Source organism: Pipra filicauda, unplaced genomic scaffold (assembly GCF_003945595.2).
Source record: "Pipra filicauda isolate LSUMZ 115617 unplaced genomic scaffold, ASM394559v2 scaffold80_size11013439_pilon, whole genome shotgun sequence".
Lineage (NCBI taxonomy): Eukaryota > Metazoa > Chordata > Aves > Passeriformes > Pipridae > Pipra > Pipra filicauda.
In genome coordinates this window covers 8,915,836-8,935,166 of record NW_024104987.1, presented here as the reverse complement: position 1 = coordinate 8,935,166, position 19,331 = coordinate 8,915,836, and the positions used below count along the sequence as shown (strand labels likewise).

The 19,331-nt window shown below is 48.1% G+C and overlaps 2 protein-coding genes across 2 annotated transcripts in view; one reads left to right on the top strand and one right to left on the bottom strand.

Annotated features, from left to right (window-relative positions):
- The first annotated feature begins 67 nt into the window (after window positions 1-67).
- WDR45B (WD repeat domain 45B) lies at window positions 68-14,102 on the top strand. Its single transcript, XM_027715658.2, has 10 exons — window positions 68-288; window positions 4,604-4,678; window positions 6,413-6,514; window positions 7,125-7,212; window positions 7,733-7,827; window positions 8,897-9,087; window positions 10,656-10,741; window positions 11,671-11,772; window positions 12,272-12,393; window positions 12,679-14,102. The coding sequence occupies exons 1-10, from the start codon at window positions 222-224 to the stop codon at window positions 12,783-12,785; spliced, it is 1,035 nt and encodes a 344-aa protein (XP_027571459.1). The 5' UTR covers window positions 68-221; the 3' UTR covers window positions 12,786-14,102.
- A 2,096-nt stretch (window positions 14,103-16,198) lies between these two features.
- Window positions 16,199-19,331, bottom strand: part of FOXK2 (forkhead box K2) — a 47,552-nt gene continuing 44,419 nt past the window's right edge. The window contains 1 exon segment of the mRNA XM_027715651.2: window positions 16,199-18,444. Within this exon segment, the coding sequence (XP_027571452.2) occupies window positions 18,248-18,444 (197 nt within the window). The 3' untranslated portion in view covers window positions 16,199-18,247.

The following is a 19,331-nucleotide window of genomic DNA, read 5'->3' as shown; positions in this document are numbered from 1 at the left end:
TCTCCTCCGCGGGCGGGTGGATGCGCTCGGCGCTCGGCAGCGCCGCCTGCCGGGGCCGGAAGCAGCGTCCGGTCTGAGGCTGGGCCCGGCTCAGGCGGGCTCGGCTCGGCTGGACTCGGACTCGGCCCAGCTCGGCCCGGCCCAGCTCGGTTCGGGCGGGTCCGCGGCGCCGCCATGGTGTAAGGGGCGGCGGGCGAGGGCGAAGGGGCCGAGCCGGAGCCATGAACCTGCTCCCGGCCAACCCGCACGGCAACGGGCTGCTGTACGCCGGCTTCAACCAGGACCACGGTGAGGCGGGGCCGGGCCGGGGCTGCGGGCACGGGCGGCTGCGGGGACCGCCCGGGGCCGGGCTGGGGCCGGGGCGGCTCCCGGCAGCGGGTGGGGACCGGGGCTCGTCGGTGCCGGGTCCCGCTCGCCCCCCGGGGCTGCGGCGGGAGCGGCGGACGGAGCCGGGGAGGCCGGAGAATTTAATGGTCGTCCCGTTGTTTTGGCTCTGGCGCGGCCGTGTGAGCGCCCAGAGATGGGTGGGTGGGTGGAGGAGAGCACAAGGACAGGATTGTTGGGGCTGGTTGTGCTCGGCTGCCCCCCGAGTGTCGGAGCCTGAGCTCGGGGGTTATTTGGGACTTGCATCTCTGAAAGGTGACTCAGAATGGCCTTTCCTCGGTGTGAGTACTTGACATTCAAAGCCAGGGGTGTCACCGATTTTTCCTTTCTTTTTGCCTGCTTTGCATTTTAAAAGTCGTGGTTAACACTACTAATCACACTCAGGCAAGCACAGATGCATGTCCTGCTGCAAATCCCCACTGCATCCCTGGTTTATCTTTTCCCTGTGTTAGGGAAGGGAAGGCTTGCTCCAGAAAGGGGTGGCAGGTGCCTCATCTCTGCTTTTGCAAGACACAAATAGCACCAGCCTGATGAGTACGTGTCATTTTGGTGGAATAAGGAATAGAAGCTCATCATTTTGTAACATCCTTTTGCCTTAACAAATATTACTCTTGCCCAAGACAGTCTTGAAGCTTCTGCCATAGACTGCAGCTCTTTTACTTGTTGCTGACACTGTTGAAGTCGTGTGTAAACACGAATTATTGTGTTGATTTTAGTCAAACACCTCTGGTCACATCTTGGCAGGAGCACATCAAGCCGGTGATGAGGTGTTAGTGTCTTTGCAGCTCTCTAAATGCTTCTCTATTGACTGGAAAAGAACAGAGCAGCCCGATTTTCAGCAGCTCTTGTCTTTGCAACAGAGATGGAAAAAGATTTTTGAGGATGAGCTGAATTTCAAATCTGCAGGGTCTGTAACAGAGTGGTGATATTCGGTGCTTGAGCTGTGATGGAACCGGGTTATACAGAGAGCTGTGTAAGAGAAAAATGCCTTTAGATCATTGTTTTAGTGTAAAACTTGATTGTTGCGAAGGGTTCCATAAATTTTGTAGCAATAAATGCAAAATAACCCCTTTTTTTTTCTGAATAGACACATCCCAAGTACCGTGAGGAATTTGTCTTGGGAATGTGAGAGCTGGCAGTGTTCACGTCCCATCCAACCTCCCCTGGCCAGGCAATTGAGGGACAAAAAAAACTTGAATTAAAACCACATTTAGCTTCCATTTGGCAGCTCCTGGAGCTGTTCCTGGTAGGAATGACGACGTTGGCACTGCAGGTGCCAGTTCACACTGACACTTTATTAGTTTAGGGCAGGTGATGTTTGGAGAGCAGGGAGGAGGGAAAGCTCCTGCTTCCTTCTCCTTGCCGGGAATAGAACATGAGTCACTGGAGTGCTGGGGCTCACTCTGTGGGTGTCTCATGGATTGTCACAATAACCTAATTCCTTACCAATTTAACACTGGCCAGTCCCACAAGGATGGGAGAGCAGGAGGAACCATCTGAGAAGTCTCTCGGGGGTTGAACCTCCCTGACAGAGCAGGGAGGAAGTTGCTCTGCCATGAGCCTCCCCCCTTCTGTTGGAGTGATGCCCTTTTTAGGTGGGGTGCCTTTGCCACTTTGGGGTTTTCAACTGAAACTGCAACACAAGGAAATAAATGGAAGGGCTTGTCGGTTGTGTGAATACTCAGCCCGTGTGCTCCTGATTCCAGGCCCTTTTCCAGTGCTTTCAGAGGACTAAAGTGCTTCTCAGAAATGAACAGACAAAACATCCTCACAAGGGACCACCTCAGACAGCGCACCTGTAACTTGCTGACACTTTTCTCTTTTGTCACTGTGGCAGCCAAAAGCTGGTTTGAAAACTGAAGGGTGGGTTTGTTCTGATGTTGAAACACGTGGCTGATGCATTTGCTCCTCTCCAGTGGGCTGGAAGGCTCCTCTGTAGGACCCCCCAATGTTGGTAGGGCTCTGTGCTCTCTCCTGTGGCTTTGGACAACATCTGTTGTGCCAAGGAAAACCACCATGGCAGGAGCTGTGCCAGCTGTCATTGCTGCCCTGGGCTCCACTGCTGCCACTCCTGAATCCTGTGGGCTTCTCTGGGCCAAGGTACTGCCTTCAGCTTGTGGCATCTTCTAGGCTGGGCATTAATTTAACTCTTCTTTTTTCTGTGGATTTTGAGGAACAAAACTCGCTGTGGCCTCGCTGGCACGAGCACAGCTGCAGGTTGAGGCAATAACTCTGTAATAATGACATTTAAAAAAAAAAAAATCTGGGTTATCTTCTGTCAGTGGCACTTGGCCAGCACATCTGTCCCTTCCTGAAGTGGGAGGTCATCATCCATGGAAGGCAGTGAGCCTAAGGAAGTGTTGCCTCCTCTCAGCCCCCTCCAGCTCTCTCACAGAGAAGGGCTCACAAGCTGCAGGTGTCAAATTTGTGATCCCACTGGTAACACTGAGATCAGATGGGAATCCCTGAGCTCCAAAGCTGCTCCTGTAACCTGGGATTGAAGGAGGAGCAGGGATCTTCCTGTGTGTTTTTCTCTCCTGTTTGACTCAGGGGTTTCCGTGCCTGGGAGCTCCACATCTCTGTGGGTAGGGATGGAATCTCACCATTACTCACATCCCCACCTGCTGCTGGGTTGTCTCCCGTTAAAAATGGAGACATTCCCGAGGCACTAAAGCAGCCCACGCCTTAGTCATGAGCTTGGCCCTGCAGAAGCTGTAGAGGTGCTACGGGAAGGGTAAAGTCTGGGTGTGATTGCATCAGGAAAGCTCCCTTTGGGTGGTTGGGAGCTGCTGGGATCAGCACAACTCCAGCCTTACAGTGCTCTCTTACTACAGAGGAGCTTCAGCACCTTCCCCTTATCCTGGAAATACAACGTGGGGTTAGAAAACTGCTGCTGGGAAATGATTCTGTGGCTCAGCTGCCAGGAACAGCTCCTGTGCAGCTTTGCTTTATGCAGAGGGAAAGGTCTCCATTGCTGTTTGCTCCCTGGTTATCCCAGTAACGCCCTGCCCGGGGCAGCAGCTGGTTGAGCTGTGAATTCAGGGCACCACTCTGACAGGGTAGACCTGGGAGGGCACGAGGTGCAATGAGCAGAGGTCAGGGAAAAGCCTATTTCAGTATGGTTGTTAATCTTGCTGTAGTTATTATATTCTCATTAGCCACTCTCTGGGTGTGTTTATGTATGTAAAGAACTTTAACCACTTACTTTATTACAACCTCTTGGACAGGGTGAAGCTGTACCTGGGAATCTTTTGGGTTGAGGGAGTAGGTTTTTGTGTATTTTGTTTTCTTTCTCCACACACCCTGGGATTTTGGGGGTATCAAGTTTGGGGAAGGGGTGTGTTTAGACAGAGCTCCTGTTTTTATTTGGGAGGTTCTAATCATTGCAGTGCATAAGAGTAGAACCAGAGTAATTGGAACATCTGTTCAGTACCTCAAAGATCTTTAACTGGATTTTTGATACATTGCACACAAATTTTGTAGCAACCAACCTGCTGTCAGGCTGCTGCCAGTGACAGCAGCTGCTCCTTGGTGACTTGTCATTGCTCTGACTTCACACTGGCATTTCTTGGTACCAGTACCTGCATTCCCTTAGCAGGGGAAGGGCAGGACAGGAGATTGGTAGTTTGATGGATTCCACTGAAGAGGCACATGCATAATTCTGTAAGAAAAAGTAACTACAATTATTTTCCAGAGTGTTTTAATCTGGGAATGTTTTAATCAGTGTTCTACTCATGTTCTGGGTTGGACTTCAGCTATTGGCATGTCATTATTGGCATTAGCACAGTCTGAAAAGCTGTTTGAGGAGCTCTGTGCTCTGGAAACATCCACAGCAGAGTCATAATTGTGGGGTGAATTCAGATCTGTTGAGAAAGGAGGGAGTTTCCTTCATAACGACTGTTGGACCATAAACATTAAAATGCTGATTTCCTTCCCTCTGTAGCACATGGCATAGGATACAGGTGGGTTGGGAGTAGGTTTCCTTTCCTTCCATTGTTTTCTTACCTGTCTAAAAACAATACCGAGACCTTTGCACCAGGCCAGAGAACAACTCCTCGGAAGGGCTTTCACTTGCCATCACTAACAGAGCCTGTGAGTGCTTGAGTGTAACAATGCAGTTGTCAGTAATGCTCTCCTAACCCTCTGGCTCTTGCTTCCTTTTCGAGTGTATCTGGCAATTACTATATATATGTGTATATATATGTGCTTTTTACCACAGGATGCTTTGCATGTGGAATGGAAAATGGATTCCGAGTTTATAATGCAGATCCCCTCAAAGAAAAAGAGAAACAAGGTAAAGCACTTACTTACTCCACCGTGCTGCTCTGGTTGGAAGCTCAGCCTCCTCCTTTTTTTTGTGACTGGCTCTTGCTCAGCTTTCACTGCTCCATCCCTGGAAGGCTTTGGATAAAGCCCCAGGAAGGGCAGCTCCTGCCCCACAGGGGCTTTCACTCGTGCCACTGCTCAGTCAGATGTCTCAGTGCTGTTAATTTGCACAACTGGCTGATGAGGGATTTGTCTCACCTATAACAGAGTTGAGTTGGCTCTTGCTGATGTTTGTAGCCCTGAGGAGGAGAGGAGTTGGTTATCCCTGAGCAGGAGTCACTCCCTGCAGCAGTTATGCACCATCAGGAATTGTTCCTTTCTCCTGTGGTGATCTGGATGATCCAGTGTGGCAGTAAAACTCCAGCCCTTTTCCTGGAGATCTGAGCATAACTCAATGAGTTATACCCAGAGTATTGTCTGCAAGAGCACTGAGAGCTCAGACCTCTAATACTCTACATCCTGCCTTCTCTGGATGCCTAAAAAATTTGGGAGGATCTTAATGCAGTAAAGCTACTCCCTCATATTTGAGCAGAAATCAGTAGATGAGCTGTATTAACAGTGGGGCTTTTTTATCAGAAAGCAAACAAACCCAAGTCAAAATAGGGGAAACTGAAACCCAGCCATGTGATTCTAACCCTAAATATAGAAGTGAGTTGCTAAACAGGTTTCCCAGCACTTCCAGCTTGTGGTGATAAAAGGGATTTAATAAGAGGAAAAATGTACTTAAATAAGCAATTCCTATGAAACCAGGCACACTTTCACTTTCTACTGCTGTAAAGGATTTTAGTCACTGTTCACGTGGCCAAAACTATTTTCTGCTCTTAACAGTAAATTCTTCCATAAGCAACATGCCTTGGGACTGTCACCTGTGACAGTGTGCTCAAAGGATCAGGACTCAGCCTGGAGTCCTGTGGAGTGCCTTGTCAAAACTCTCCCTGCCAGTAGCTCTGGATGGAGATAATTCCAGGACTCCCGTGGTGAAAAGTTTCTTATGAGTCAGATTGCTTTTTCCCTGTGGATTCTGAGCACTCACACTGAACTGGCTGTGTAGGTACACAGAGAGATCCTGTTCATCATTCCTGGAGATTTAAACCTGCCTGAGATGGTCCCAGCTGGAGTTGTCTATTTGATTGTTCTCTGTAACCCAACATGAAACCAAGTCTTAACTGTTGCAACCCCCTACATCCAGAGTTCCATGATGTTCCCATCCAAGCACTGCCCCTCAGAACTGTGCAGATAATCATTCAGTGCTCTAACACAGATTCAGGACACATTGCATGCTCTCAAACTGCCCCAGGTTATCACTTGTAAATATTTTAGGCCTTTTTGTCATGATGATAATCCCTTTTCATAGCAAAATGTGCCATCCTGCTTCAAATGTTTTATGGAGTCAAGAGGAGGATGTGGTGCAGAAGGGGGTGGTGTCCAAAACTCTTCAGGAAGGAAACACAGCACTCAGAAGTGCTGTTGAAGAAACCACAAGGGCTTATATGAAATCCAGGACTTTACTGCTCCAGTGTGAGGAACTTTCATGGAATTTACCTCCTCTGGTTTTTAAGGGCAGCCAGGGTAGGAAGATGCTGTTCTTCTCAGGTGCCTGGGAGATGTGCTGGATAATAGGAGCTTTTCTTGTAACAGTAGTAAAAACTAGATGGCCTTTTAACAGGTTCTGACACTTCTAAATAAAATATTTGTCTTCCAGAGTTTGTAGAAGGTGGTGTTGGCCACGTGGAAATGTTGTTTCGTTGCAACTATTTAGCACTGGTGGGTGGAGGAAAGAAGCCGAAGTACCCACCCAACAAAGGTGAGCTCCAGGGAGGGACCCTGCAAACATCTGCCTTGGCCTGTGTGACACTGCCCAGAGCTCCCAAACCCACTGCCCTGGGCTGGCAGTGGCTGTCCTGAAGGGTGAGGGGATGTTGCAGCAGGTTTAAGTCACCGTGGTGCAGGGAGTCACACCACTGCTGTGGCAGCAGGAACAGGCTGGTACCTGCAGTGACAGGTCTCAGAGACCCCCTGACCTTCTCATGGTGAGCTTTGCAAGGAGGCTCCGTCCCAGCAGCCTGAGGGGGAACCTCCCAGGCTGGAAAGATTTGTAAGAAAATATGCTACTTTTTTCCAACTGCTGCATTATTTCTTTGATAACCCTCAGAGCAAACAAAAAAAAAAGCTGCTTTTCTTTAGAAAGTTGTATTTTTATTGTCAGTTTTTGTGGTTGGAGTTTGCAGCTCCTGCCTGCCCGAGGGGGTTGATATGTGGTGGCTCAAGGTTTGCAGGGTGTCCATCTGCAGCTGCTTAGCCATGGGGTGCCCCTCTTGGTCAGCCTTCTGGGGAACTGGAAGCTGTTATCAGGGAGACAGTGTGGGTCTTTGGATCTGCCTTGATGGTTTAACACAACCTCTGCACTGTTCTAGTCATGATCTGGGATGACCTGAAGAAGAAGACTGTCATTGAGATCGAGTTTTCTACAGAAGTCAAAGCAGTGAAGCTGCGAAGGGACAGGTGGGTGAAACAGAGGGGTCCAAAAGCTAAGGGTGGCTTTGTGCTCTTGTTTCCAGCTGCTTGTAGAAAGAAAAAGATCCTGCTGTAGCCTCAGCAATTACAGGTAAAACAGGCTTTTGGAGCAAGTGTTGGGTGTAAACAGATCACAGGCCGAGTATACTGGGATGTGAAACCTTGGTGAAAAGCCTGTGAGACTTCCCAGCCCCCTAATGCAGGGAAATGTTCTCCTGTGGCTCCTGCTGGCTGCTTCTCTGGGTCTGGAGGAGTGTGAAGGGAATTCCAGCAGCTCCCTGGAGCAGCTGTGAACAGCTGGAGTCTGTGTGTGCGTGGGCGCAGGGGCTGCATAAAAGTACTTTGCAGGCTTATCCTTGTGTGGTTTTTGCAAGGCTGGGAGTCTGCTGCGGGGGAGGGCAGGAAGAACATGGCTATTAAATCACTTGAAAGCCTTTGCAGGTCTGAATGAATGTCTGTGTCCCTGTTTTACCCACCCCAAGTCCCAGGAACTTCTGCTCTGTTTCAGAATTGTGGTCGTCTTGGACTCGATGATTAAAGTTTTCACGTTCACACACAATCCCCACCAGCTGCACGTCTTTGAAACCTGCTACAACCCTAAAGGTTAGTTCTACATGTGGGCTGGGGGATGGAAACAAGTTTATTCTGTCCTTGACGTGCCATTTATCTTCAGCTGCCTCACTCAGTTCTTTAGAAGTCATTAAACACTGACTGCACTGCAGTTGTGCCCTTTGGAGATGCTTTTGTTTATAAAATGGTTATTAGAATTTATAAAGACTTGGCCCAGAAAGGCTGTTTCCTGCACTCATGTTATAGATGTGATTTCTGTAAGAGCTACACACTTCCTTCTGTAAAGAACATGGGAACTGGATGTATTTTGTGCTGAAAGCTTAATTATAAACACAAAGTGCATCATTGCAAACACTTTGACAGTGCCACACCATGCAACAAGGGGTGCTGGCCGTGCTCGATGGATGGGGAGGATCAACTTGGACATCGGGAAGGTTTCTTCTCTGCCAGGAGGTTATTTGGGATTGGAGTCCCCATCTTTGGGACTCTGGAGCAAACATGAAATGCAGCTCCAGCCCCCTGACTGACTGTGACAGGAGAAGGAGGTTGTTTCTTGTGCTGAGGTTGCAGGAATTCATTTGGCATCAGCAGGACGTGGGATTGGTGTGATTTACCTTAAATGGGCCACAAAATATTACAAAGGAAAAAGTGCCAGTGCTGTAAGAACCAAGTTCAAACAGGAATTACTAATAATCATCAGGATGGAGCAGAAACTCAGATATCACCTCTGATAAACTCTTACCCTTTCTGAGCCACTAAGGAGACTTAATAACTTCTTTTTTAAATGGCTTTGCTGTGATGGGCTGATGGAGCTGATCTCTGAAAACACCCAGATTCTGGATAACCACAACTAGATAACTTTGAAATAAAGTAATAGGAGCAAGTTAAAATTGTGCTACTCCTCTGCTTTGCTGTGCTCTGCACTCGTGGATGGGTCATGTTTTGGGATCCTGCACCAGCCATTCAGATGAGATTCTGACTTGCTCCATGTCTGTTTGCTTATTGTGAAATTACTGGTATTTTAGAAACTTACATTTGAAAACATTGGTTTATGGAAATAATCCGGTTATTCTCTTTTTTTTTCTTTGTGTGTGTCTTTCAGGTCTCTGTGTCCTTTGTCCAAATAGTAATAATTCTCTTCTTGCATTTCCTGGGACACACACTGGGCACGTGCAGATCGTGGATTTGGCCAACACGGAGAAGCCTCCCGTGGACATCCCAGCCCACGAAGGAGTCTTGAGCTGTATTGCTTTAAACCTGCAGGGAACAAGAATTGCAACAGCATCAGAAAAAGTAAGAGTGATGTCCCTGCCTCTGACCTACTGTGTGTTCCAGTGTCACAAACAGGAAGTCACATCCTTCGTAGGAAAGACAGAGAAATACCTACTGGGGAAATTTGTCACTGGAATGTGCATTCCCTTTATCTTCACTGCCCCTCTGGGATCCCCAGAAACCAACAGCCAAGGGCTGTGCCTGAGGTAGTGCTTATGTTTTAGCTGACTGGAGCAGTGACTCTTCAGTGACAGAAGCCTGGCCCAAGCAGCTCACAGCTTTCCTGTGTTCTTCAACAGATACTGTTCATTTTTTAAAAAAGCAGGGGGAGAATCTTATTTGTATTCTTTCACCTTTATTATTTTCTGCTTAAACTCACTTCACACCCACTGGCTAAAGAAATGCTTGCAGACAGGTCTGTCCTGCCAGAGGGCTTTGTTCTGCCCGGGCTTAGCCCCTGGTGCAGAGCAGGAGGGGGTGGCTGCCCCCCTCCTTCCGAAATGGTGTGTGCACCCCTGTGGGACTAAAGAGCACAACACACTGACAAAAACCTCAGGTTAGGGTGCAGCTCAAATGGTGACAGACCTGCCCTCTTCCTGGGAACCCCTGGGAGGGCTGCCAGGGCCCTTCATCTCCCAAAGGAATGTCAGGCAGATGGACCCATCTCCCTGAGGCAAGAGGAGCACTCGTTGCCTTCTTCCACTCAAATGAAAAGAGTTTCTCAAGGAAAAGCCAAATGAATCCAACAAGTCTCTCCTTTGAACAGTTTCTAGTGCCCAGCCTGTCACTCAAACAGCTTAAAAAAAGAAAGTGCAGCCACAGTCTCTCCTAACTAAGCTTAATGGCTGCATGTCTTCTAAACAGAGTTCTTAAAGCTGCCAACTCCATTGCTAAGTAGACTCATTATCTGCTGCATTTGTATCAGGATGTTCCTTGTTTTGTACAGAGAAAAAGTTCAAACAGCTTTTATTTTCCAACCAAACTAGGGAGTCTGAGCACAGTCAGCAAACATCCCAAGCCTGTCTCTTAAATCAAAACTAAGCTGAGTTTACCAAATCTTTCTCTGCTGGGTTCTGTTACCTCCTGGTGTGTGACTGGAGAGCTGCACCTGTTAACCAGGCGTGTAACAGGACTGCAGGTGATGATGGACAGCCTCTGAATTAATTCTAAGACAAGTCAGCCACAGCCTGATTATAATTTGTGGGAAAGAATTGCACAGTAGCACTGAAAATGGCAGCACTGACTGAGGGAGTAAGGCAGAAGTGACTCCCAGAGCCTGGGCACACTCCAGGGTCTGCCAACCAAGGCCAGGGCTGTGCTGGTGCTTTAGAAAAGAGCTGAAAGAAACTTGAGTTGAGGAGCCAAGTGACAAGGTTGTGCACCACAGCACTGTAACACTGTGGGGCTGGTGTGGGGGCAATCAATGTTCTTCCCCAGAATTAAAACAGGTTCTCAAATCTAGCAAGGAGAAAACCCCCAGAGGTGTGTGCAGGGACATACTGGTCAGACAGACAGAGTTTTAGGCTGCATTCACAGATGTAAAAAGAGTCTTCTGCCTTTCCTAATACAAGGCTTGATTCCTTTTCAAGGGGACCCTTATAAGGATATTTGATACTTCGTCAGGGCATTTAATCCAGGAGCTACGTCGAGGATCACAGGCAGCCAATATCTACTGGTATGTCCAATACACTGGGATGGCCAATGTACTGGGATGTTCAGGTGCTGTGCTGAGCACAGATGTGCTTCCTGGGCACACAGAGCCCTCACAGGGCCCAGGGCTGCTCTGGGCTCGCTGCTGGGGAGGGGAGGGAGCTGGGAGGTGTGTGGAGCCTGGCACAGGGAGCAGAGGCTGGGACAGCACCGTGTGTGGTGCCAGGCTGTGCCCCTGCCCAGCACAGGTGGGAGCTGGGGATGCTGAACTTACACAGACACTGGGAGGGCCCCGATGCATTTGAACACTGCCCAGGGACTGGAGAGCTTGGGGCAGGGTGGGGCTTCAGCACCACATCCTGCTGTGAGGGGAGTGCCCAGGACAGAGGTGTGACTGCCAGGAGCAGGGAAACTCCCCCTCCTCTTCCAAGCCCCATCTGGGGTAGGAATGTTACACGTTTTGCCCACTCCTTGGAGCAGAGCTCCTTTTCTTCCAGAAGTGTCAGAGTGGCCCACACCCATGGTGTCCATGTCAGGGAGTCCTGCTGCTCCTGCCACTCCAGACCCTGTTCTGAGTGCAGGCTGTTCATCCCAAGGCAGCCCTGGATTGAGGGATTTGGGCTGTTCATCCCAAGGCAGCCCTGGATTGAGGGATTTGGGCTGTTCATCCCAAGGCAGCCCTGGATTGAGGGATTTGGGCTCTTCATCCCAAGGCAGCCCTGGATTGAGGGATTTGGGCTGTTCATCCCAAGGCAGCCCTGGATTGGGGGATTTGGGCTGTTCATCCCAAAGCAGCCCTGGATCGGGGGAGCCCCAGCTCTTACAGAGAGGAGCTGTTCCCACCCCAGAGCGGGCTGGCAGCTGCTGTGGGCAACTGCAGCAGCAGAACTGTGTGTGCCAGGGGCTGTGGGTCTGTCCCAGGAGGGATCCTGCAGTATTCTGTGTTCTCTGCAGTATTAACTTCAATCAGGATGCTTCCCTCATCTGCGTCTCCAGCGACCACGGCACGGTCCACATCTTTGCTGCAGAAGACCCTAAAAGAAATAAGCAGTCAAGGTAGGGATTGAGCCTTTCTGAAGCCGAGGGGGTGTCCTTGAGCTTTTAATGGCATTTAAAACACTGGTTGTGTCACTCAGTAGCAAATCCCTGCACTGCTGGAGGCAGCAAGATTGATCTGCTGGGCTGGAGTGAAGCTGCAGATTTAGGGCTCTGTAGTTAAACTGCCAAGTTCCTGCTGTCCCTTGTGGAGCTGCAGAATTCCAGCAGAGGGTCAGGGTAGGTTTTAGTGGATCTCAGCATGAACATACCTTGTGGACACATCCTACTAAAAATCAATCCTTTGGCAGTTTTTCCAGTCACTTAAAAACGTAAAGGTAGTTGTAGGGTCCCCCTTGCCAAGAAGGGGAATTGTCCAGGTTACCTGGTACTTGGTAAAAGATCATAAAAAGCCAGTCAAAAATAGTGTGAGCCTTTTATCTTGTTCAGTCACTCCAGCAGTTCTGAATCCACTCTACTCAACACCATACTAAGCTGTTATTTTTTTTCTCTCTTTCAGTTTGGCCTCTGCCACCTTTCTCCCCAAATACTTCAGTTCCAAATGGAGCTTTTCCAAATTCCAGGTTCCCTCAGGCTCTCCGTGCATTTGTGCCTTTGGAACAGAGCCAAACGCTGTCATAGGTGAGTGATGGAGGAGTCCCCAGGTTCTGGCTGGAGAGCCAGGGTTTGAACTACACTGGTTTGGAGCTGGAGGGAACCCTCTGCTGAGTGTCCCTGTCAGCTCTGGCTGCTCCCACTGCCCAGGGAGGGAGGCACAAGGCTGGCACAGCCTGTGCAGACCAGGGCTGGTGGCCGTCAGGTCTCTCCAGAGCATCTCTGGTGCTCTGTGAGCCCGAAGGGAGGGTTGTGCTGTAGCTGAAGAACAGAAAGGCACAGCCCAGCTGACTCTGCTTGTTTGTGTTGCAGCAATATGTGCAGATGGCAGCTACTACAAGTTCTTATTCAACCAAAAAGGGGAATGCTCAAGGGATGTGTACGCTCAGTTCCTAGAAATGACAGATGAGAAGCTTTGACTGGGTGGAGAAGAGTGCACGAGTCACAGCCCTGCCTTGGCCACTCCACACCTCTGAGGGACAGTTCCAAATGTCCAGTTCTGATCCAGAAGTTCAGCAGAGCTCACGGAGAAGCCTGGCCCAACATGATCACAAGCAGCTCTGAAGTAGTGGACTACATATGTTTGTTCTCATTTCTGCAAGTATTCATCATTAAAATCTCTTTGGGTTACTGTCACCAACTCAAGTTTTCAAGATGTGGCTTTTGACAAGCTTGTGCCTACTGGGTTTCTCTTACTCCAAACTGTGACATGACTTTGGCTCCAACACCGTGCCTGCCACCCGGGCAGCTCTGCAGGGCTGCCCACCCCCGGGGCTGGCCTGAGGAGAAGGGATGTGAAACCAGAAGATTTCAGGCATTGCTTTACTTCCACTGCATGGCTGGGAGGGGGGAACGCTCTGGGTGATGCTCCCTCTGCCAGCCTGGCCAGGAGCAGAGAGGTGACAGGGGACACTTGCAGCTCGAGCTCTGCTTGTCCCCTGCCCTGTGCAGGGGGCTGGGTGGGGGCAGTGGTGGGGCCCTGCCTGTGCAGGGCAGGGATCAGCACGAACTGCCCAAGGTGCCAAACTCCAGAGCAGTGGAGGCACCTCCAGGCAGCCGACCCAGCCCCCCTGGGTGTGCACAGCAAACACCCAGGGCCCCTGTAGCTGTAGAGGTGAGTCCTCCTGTTCCCAGTCAGCTGTTCCAGGTGTAAATCCTACTGGGTACTGGTGTGCCAGCTGTGCTGCCAAACTGCTGCCAGAGCCTGCAGCTGGGACAGGCCCTGTACACGTCCAGCACAGGACTGAGGGAGCTGCCAGGAATCCACGTCTGCAACGGCTTTAAACTTGCAAACTTGTCTTTTTTTCTTTGAGCTGTCGCATCCTAAAGCTGCTGGCCCAGGACAGGTAGGTTAGACTGAACCCACTCACCTGTACACTTCCCCAACAACTGTTACCCTGCTGACTTAAGGCACAAGCTCCTAACCCAGAACACAAGATTAGCTCCAAGCTTGACCTCTCTGGCACTAAACCCTGGGGCAGGGAGGTCCAGCTCTTCTGGACTCTTAATTTCACAGATGCTTCAGCCCTGACACACCAGTTCACTCCCAGATTGTTTAGCTGCAAACTCTGACAAGTCCCTTTTAGTGTCACGTAACCTACTAAGGACTAACTTACCATGTTGATGTCAAGGTTGCATGTTGCTTTTATGTGTATTTAACCACAGGAATTGTTTTGCACACTTATTTGTAATATGTTATTTCTTTTAAATAAAAGTGACTAACTTTGCTGTATTCACTGATGGTCACAGCCAAAACTTCCATTGCTCCAGGTTTGGGGGAATAAACACCTCTGTGAGTCAGGAGTGGTGGCTGGTGAAGGACAGGAGCTGAACCTGCTGTGTGAGAGGGGGCAGGAGCACTTGAACCACTGCCTGGGGCACATACCTTGATGTTTTTCCCAAAATAAGTCCAAACCTGTTCCTGTTCAGCACTTACCACTCACCACAGCTGCTGGGCTGAGGCTCCTCACCTTGTAACAGCTCTATCAGCAGGACTAAGTGCAGCTGTCATCTCCCCAGAGAAGGATGTGTGGGAAGGGCTGGAGACCATTCTCCAAGTGTGATGGAAATCCCCTCTCACTGGAGCAGGCAGGAGCTGCTCATGATCTCACCCCGTGGGGCTCACTTTGAAGAGCAAGGAACCACCTGAACTCCACCATCCAGGCTCCTGCACTGCTCTGCACATCCTCAGCTGCTGGAGCACCGTCCCCCTGCCCTCCCATCCCAGTTATCCTGGAGCTGACAGGAGACTGTGAGTTGTTTCTTGGGAGATTTAAACTGCTGAATTTGTAAAACTTCCTCTAAACATCTCCTGTGGCAGCAGGAATGACAACAACACACCTGTGTGGGCAGCCAGCAGTGCTGCACTGAGCATGGAATCCCCTAATACCAAATGGACTTGACCTCAAACTCCTCCTTCTGGTACTACCTGCAAATCTGTATCATTCAGTACACAGGCTGTTCTGCAGGGATCCAAATCCAGCAGAGGAATGAGTCTTCCCACCTGGCTTTGGCTCCAGGTTGCTCTGCCAGGACTTCATGACATCGCTCGCTGCTGCCCCGCGTCCCATGGGTGAATTTAACCAGCATTTGCACAGCTCTACAATCAAATGAACAGTGTTTAGTCAGTCATTTTTTCTAGAAAATAAACAGTACTTTCAGGATTAAAGCCCACTGATTGATTGATTGATGGCACATATGGCCACAGTGCTGCAGGCTGGGATCACCCCCAGCCACGAAGATAAGGCAGGATTTGCACAGTAAGTCTAAAACACAACTGTTCCTGAAACATAAAAGTATTCCCACCAGCATCTGCTGTGTAAGTACATGGATTATCCACTTCTTTTCCTTCTCTCCCTGTTTTGCTGTCTCCTTCTGCAGCATCTGTGTCACAGTTCAAAATCCTGACAGGAAAACTAAACAACGAGCCACTGCAATAAATTCTATGGCAATTCCAGGTGTTTGCCAGCAGAAACCACGGAACATGAAGATTTCTCTCAGAACCTTTGGGTATCCACACTGAAGTAGAAAACACAAGATTAATCAGTACAGTTGGCACACATGAGGCACGAGCAGTTCCTGCAGACAGGGGCTGTGCAGGACACAACAGCCACGGAGTGTCACACACCCCGGAATGCCGGGCTGGGTCCCCGCTGCTCCCCCTGCCTCCATGGCACAGTAACAATCACACCATTGCACTGCCTACAGCTTAAGCATTTATTTTTTTTTCTTTTTCCCCAAACAAGCCAATGACTCTGCTCTGGTCAGCAGGAGATCAGGGGGAATTTCCCACCACAGCCCATCCAGACCATTCCTTCTGTTACAGGAGCAAGTTCTGCTCTTTCTGCCCCAAACACCCCAGCCCTTCCCAGCAGCTCCACAGCCCTCCTTTGGTTTCTCCCCAACTCCTGAAAGCACTGACATGAAAACCTGACCAGTAGAGCTTTCCTGGTTGTTGGTCAAAAGCATTTCCCCAACTCTGATGAGAAACAAAGGGAATGTAACGGGAAAAGGGGATCAGAAACCAAGCCCGTGTTCATGACAGTGATTCCACAAAGTGCCATCTGCTTACACTTCTTTACAGAAATAATGATCCATCTCAACACAGACACATTCCTGTGTCCAATTCCATGTGCACCAAAGTGTGAAGCCCTGGCAGAGGACAGTCCCAGACCCATCCATGCCCTCGGCTCCCAGGACACAGTGGCAGGAAGGGACACCTTGGCTTGTTGGGTCTGACACTGTCCTGTGGCACTGCCAGCACAAACTGCATTAGTCACCCCAAAATATACATCAGTATTTCAAACACACTTGTTGAGTAATTTCAACTTGGTTAATTTGCTGAATAAAATTTAATTTTATTTAAAAAATCTTATACACTATTATTCACCTAGCCCTAGTTGTGAACAGATTCTCACTTCTGAAAATAAACCACATTCTAGTCAATTCATTCAACACCAAATTAAATTACTAGTACTGGATTTTTTTTCTTAAAAAAAGTATGTTAAAACTTTACTTTTTTTTTTTTATTTTTAAAACCTCTAAAGAAAACGTTGCAATTGTACAGAAATGCTTCTTTTCAGGTTATGCTTTTTTTTTTTTAAATGCCTGTTATAAATCCAGCTTGTGTAGAGTTTTTTTTTTCATAGTTTTTTAATATGTATTATCTGCAGAGACATTGTAACAGTTCCATTGTGTGGATGAACACAAAACTTGTACAGATTTCTCGTATTTGGTCTTTAGGTAAATAGTTTCCAAAAGCTGCCTAAAATAACCACTCCAAACTGTTCAGTCCATCATGAAAATACAGTTTTTCCTTTCACAGCGGGAAAGGAAATATAAATAATGCATCTTTATTACAGAACAGGACAAAAACCAGATTCCCACGAAGCCAACGCTTCCACTCACCTGGCTGCAGGAGGAACTAAGACGTTGTGTGAGTTGAAGACTGAACAGCAGCCTTGTTTCAATTGAATTTTGAAATGTAAAGTGGAATCTATTACCACATTAAAGTGAGAAATTACCGATACATTTTAAAATGTTCAACTGCAGAACACACACTTAAAAAAAAAAAATAATTATTATTATTATTATTATTACCATAATCTGGTAGCCACTGTTAGAAAACCACAACAGCTACTGGTCATGGAGACCCCGGAGGTCAGTGTCTGACATCGAAGTGTTACAGAGAAATGGGGCAGATTAATTTCTACTCAAGGGTGCTTAAGCTTAAAAATATCGAATATACCTCTGACAAGATAATTTTACTCTTTTTAAAAGGACTCGTGATAAAGAATTTCCTCTTTCTAAATGAAGAACAGTCTGTTATCTTAAACATACACAATATTAAGCGAGACTCTTGTTTTACTTTAGACTGGAAAAATATGCCAGGGACAGTCAAAGTCAACACAAAGTAACAAACAGCAAAAGGTAGCAGAGAGAGAAACAGGTAAGTGCAGCTCTGGTCAAATCCATAGCAGTTCTTTACGTCAGTTAACGGCTCATTTACATCAGAGTTTCTAATCAGTTACATGCAAGCCCAAAGAAGCGTTTGATCACTACACATGGTAATAAAATTTGATTAAATTTATCAGGCAACTGCTAAAATATGAAAATTTGCAGATGTAATAAAGTAGCTTTATCTGAACTTGAACAGGACAGACAAAAGTAAATCATTCCGTCGGTTAAAAAAACCCTACATTCAGTTTTTTACCAAACAAAATTTCACATGAAAAGTATTTGTGTGATTCCAAAGTTTCCGGAGTAGAAATGGAGTGATTTGAAATGTCAAAGACCCCATTGTTTTGCAAAGAAATGAAAATACACCTCAAAAATTTTCTAATTCCACATGTGAACAACAAAATACTGCATTATCTACCAACAACTGCATGGGTGGGTGGTTCGGAAAGGCGTAGCTGCCACGGTGTCGGAATGGCTCCTGCCTCTGTTCCCTTTAGGAATATACAATCGTTAAACCAGTCACACTAAGCGCTATCATGCTGCCGTTACACTGAGATCCTCAGTCCTGGAAATCATCTGACAGGTCCTGTTAAAGCTGCAGCCCCCCCCAGCACACACAGTCCGGTGGGGCAGGAGCAGAGGGGGAACAGCCTCTACAACAACACGGTTCTGCAGTTTTGACTTTTAAATTACCAAGTTTTAAGGCCACCTGTGTTTGGGTTTTGTTTCAGTGCTGAAAGTTGAAGTCTGATCACAGGGCCCCTTTCCCCACTGCGTGAGAACATGTTCCAACGTTTTAGGTGTTAAGATTTAAGTGTCTCCTTTTGGCACCACGGAGTTTGCGTTTGTTTTGTTTTTGTTTTTTTTTTTTCTTAAAAAAAAAAAAAAAAAAAAAAAAAAAAAAGAAAACTCCCCTAAGTTTCTAGTTCTGACTGCCTTTGTCACTCACTGCCACGGGTGGGGTGTCCACGTTCACAGCTATGACTATGCTCTCTCCATCCTCTGTTTTGATACGTTTGAGTTCCTGCTGTTCCGACTGGTCTCCGTTCTGGCGCTTGGTGGGCAGCGACGCCGACGCGGACGCGTGGGTGGCCAACATATGCAAAGGACTTGCAGCAGCTGGAAAAGAGGGAATAAAAACCTCAGCACCCCCATCCTTGTCAAGCCAAAGGGTATGGCAGCAAACCTGCACTGTCATTAAGTGGTCAATTCCTTTATTGGCTCCACGTGGAGCCCAGGTGAGATTTTTTTGGGGGTGATTGTTCAATCTGCACAACCTGAAGGACGTTTTCCCCACTCGACATTCACACTGATTTGGACAGAGGTGGGAAAACAGGGAAGCAGCTTCATTTAGTCACTGGAGAACTGAAGACAGGGAAAGATTCAATGACTGGAAGCAAATCAATACCATAACTTGTGACAGAACTGGGAAGTGGATTCACAAACCCTTTGGTAGGTTCTGGTCATGTCTCTGATCACTGCAGATGTGTGACATGGCCTGGAAGGAGAACAGCACCGTGCCAGACCCAGCTGGGGCTGTAAGTCACTGCAGGAACCTCTGGAATTCAGAGCCAGGAGATGCACGTGACACATGCAGCAATTCCCCTGGGAGGGGTAACGAGGCATTTGCCCACAGCGTAAGGGCAGGGCTGGAACAAGCACCAGTGGTACTGGACACATGTGATTAGATTCGGATCCACAACAGCATTAGATTGACAGAAAAATACAGTTCAAATATCCTATACTAGATTTTAATTTCCCTCCATGGATGAGACAGCACAGGGCACCACTAATGGGCGAGTCCAGGCCTTTAATCCTTCAGACACCCAGAGGTTCCTCCCTCTGCCCATGATCAGCACCTTCCTCAGTATTATTAATATTATTAAATCAGCCATTCAGTGTCTTTGCAAAGAATGCAAAATACTAATTACAGATTACTCATTCCTTGCATTTCAGGAAACTTTATCTAGACATTATGAAACCACCTGTGTTTTTCCTGCTCCCTC

What these genes read in the sequence shown, in the direction of transcription:
- WDR45B (XM_027715658.2), top strand. Translation starts at nt 222, where the DNA reads ATGAACCTGCTCCCGGCCAACCCGCACGGCAACGGGCTGCTGTACGCC. An exon ending in CGGCTTCAACCAGGACCACG is followed by an intron (nt 289 to 4,603) that starts GTGAGGCGGGGC and finishes TTTTTACCACAG; the next exon opens with GATGCTTTGCATGTGGAATG. An exon ending in AGAGCCAAACGCTGTCATAG is followed by an intron (nt 12,394 to 12,678) that starts GTGAGTGATGGA and finishes TTTGTGTTGCAG; the next exon opens with CAATATGTGCAGATGGCAGC.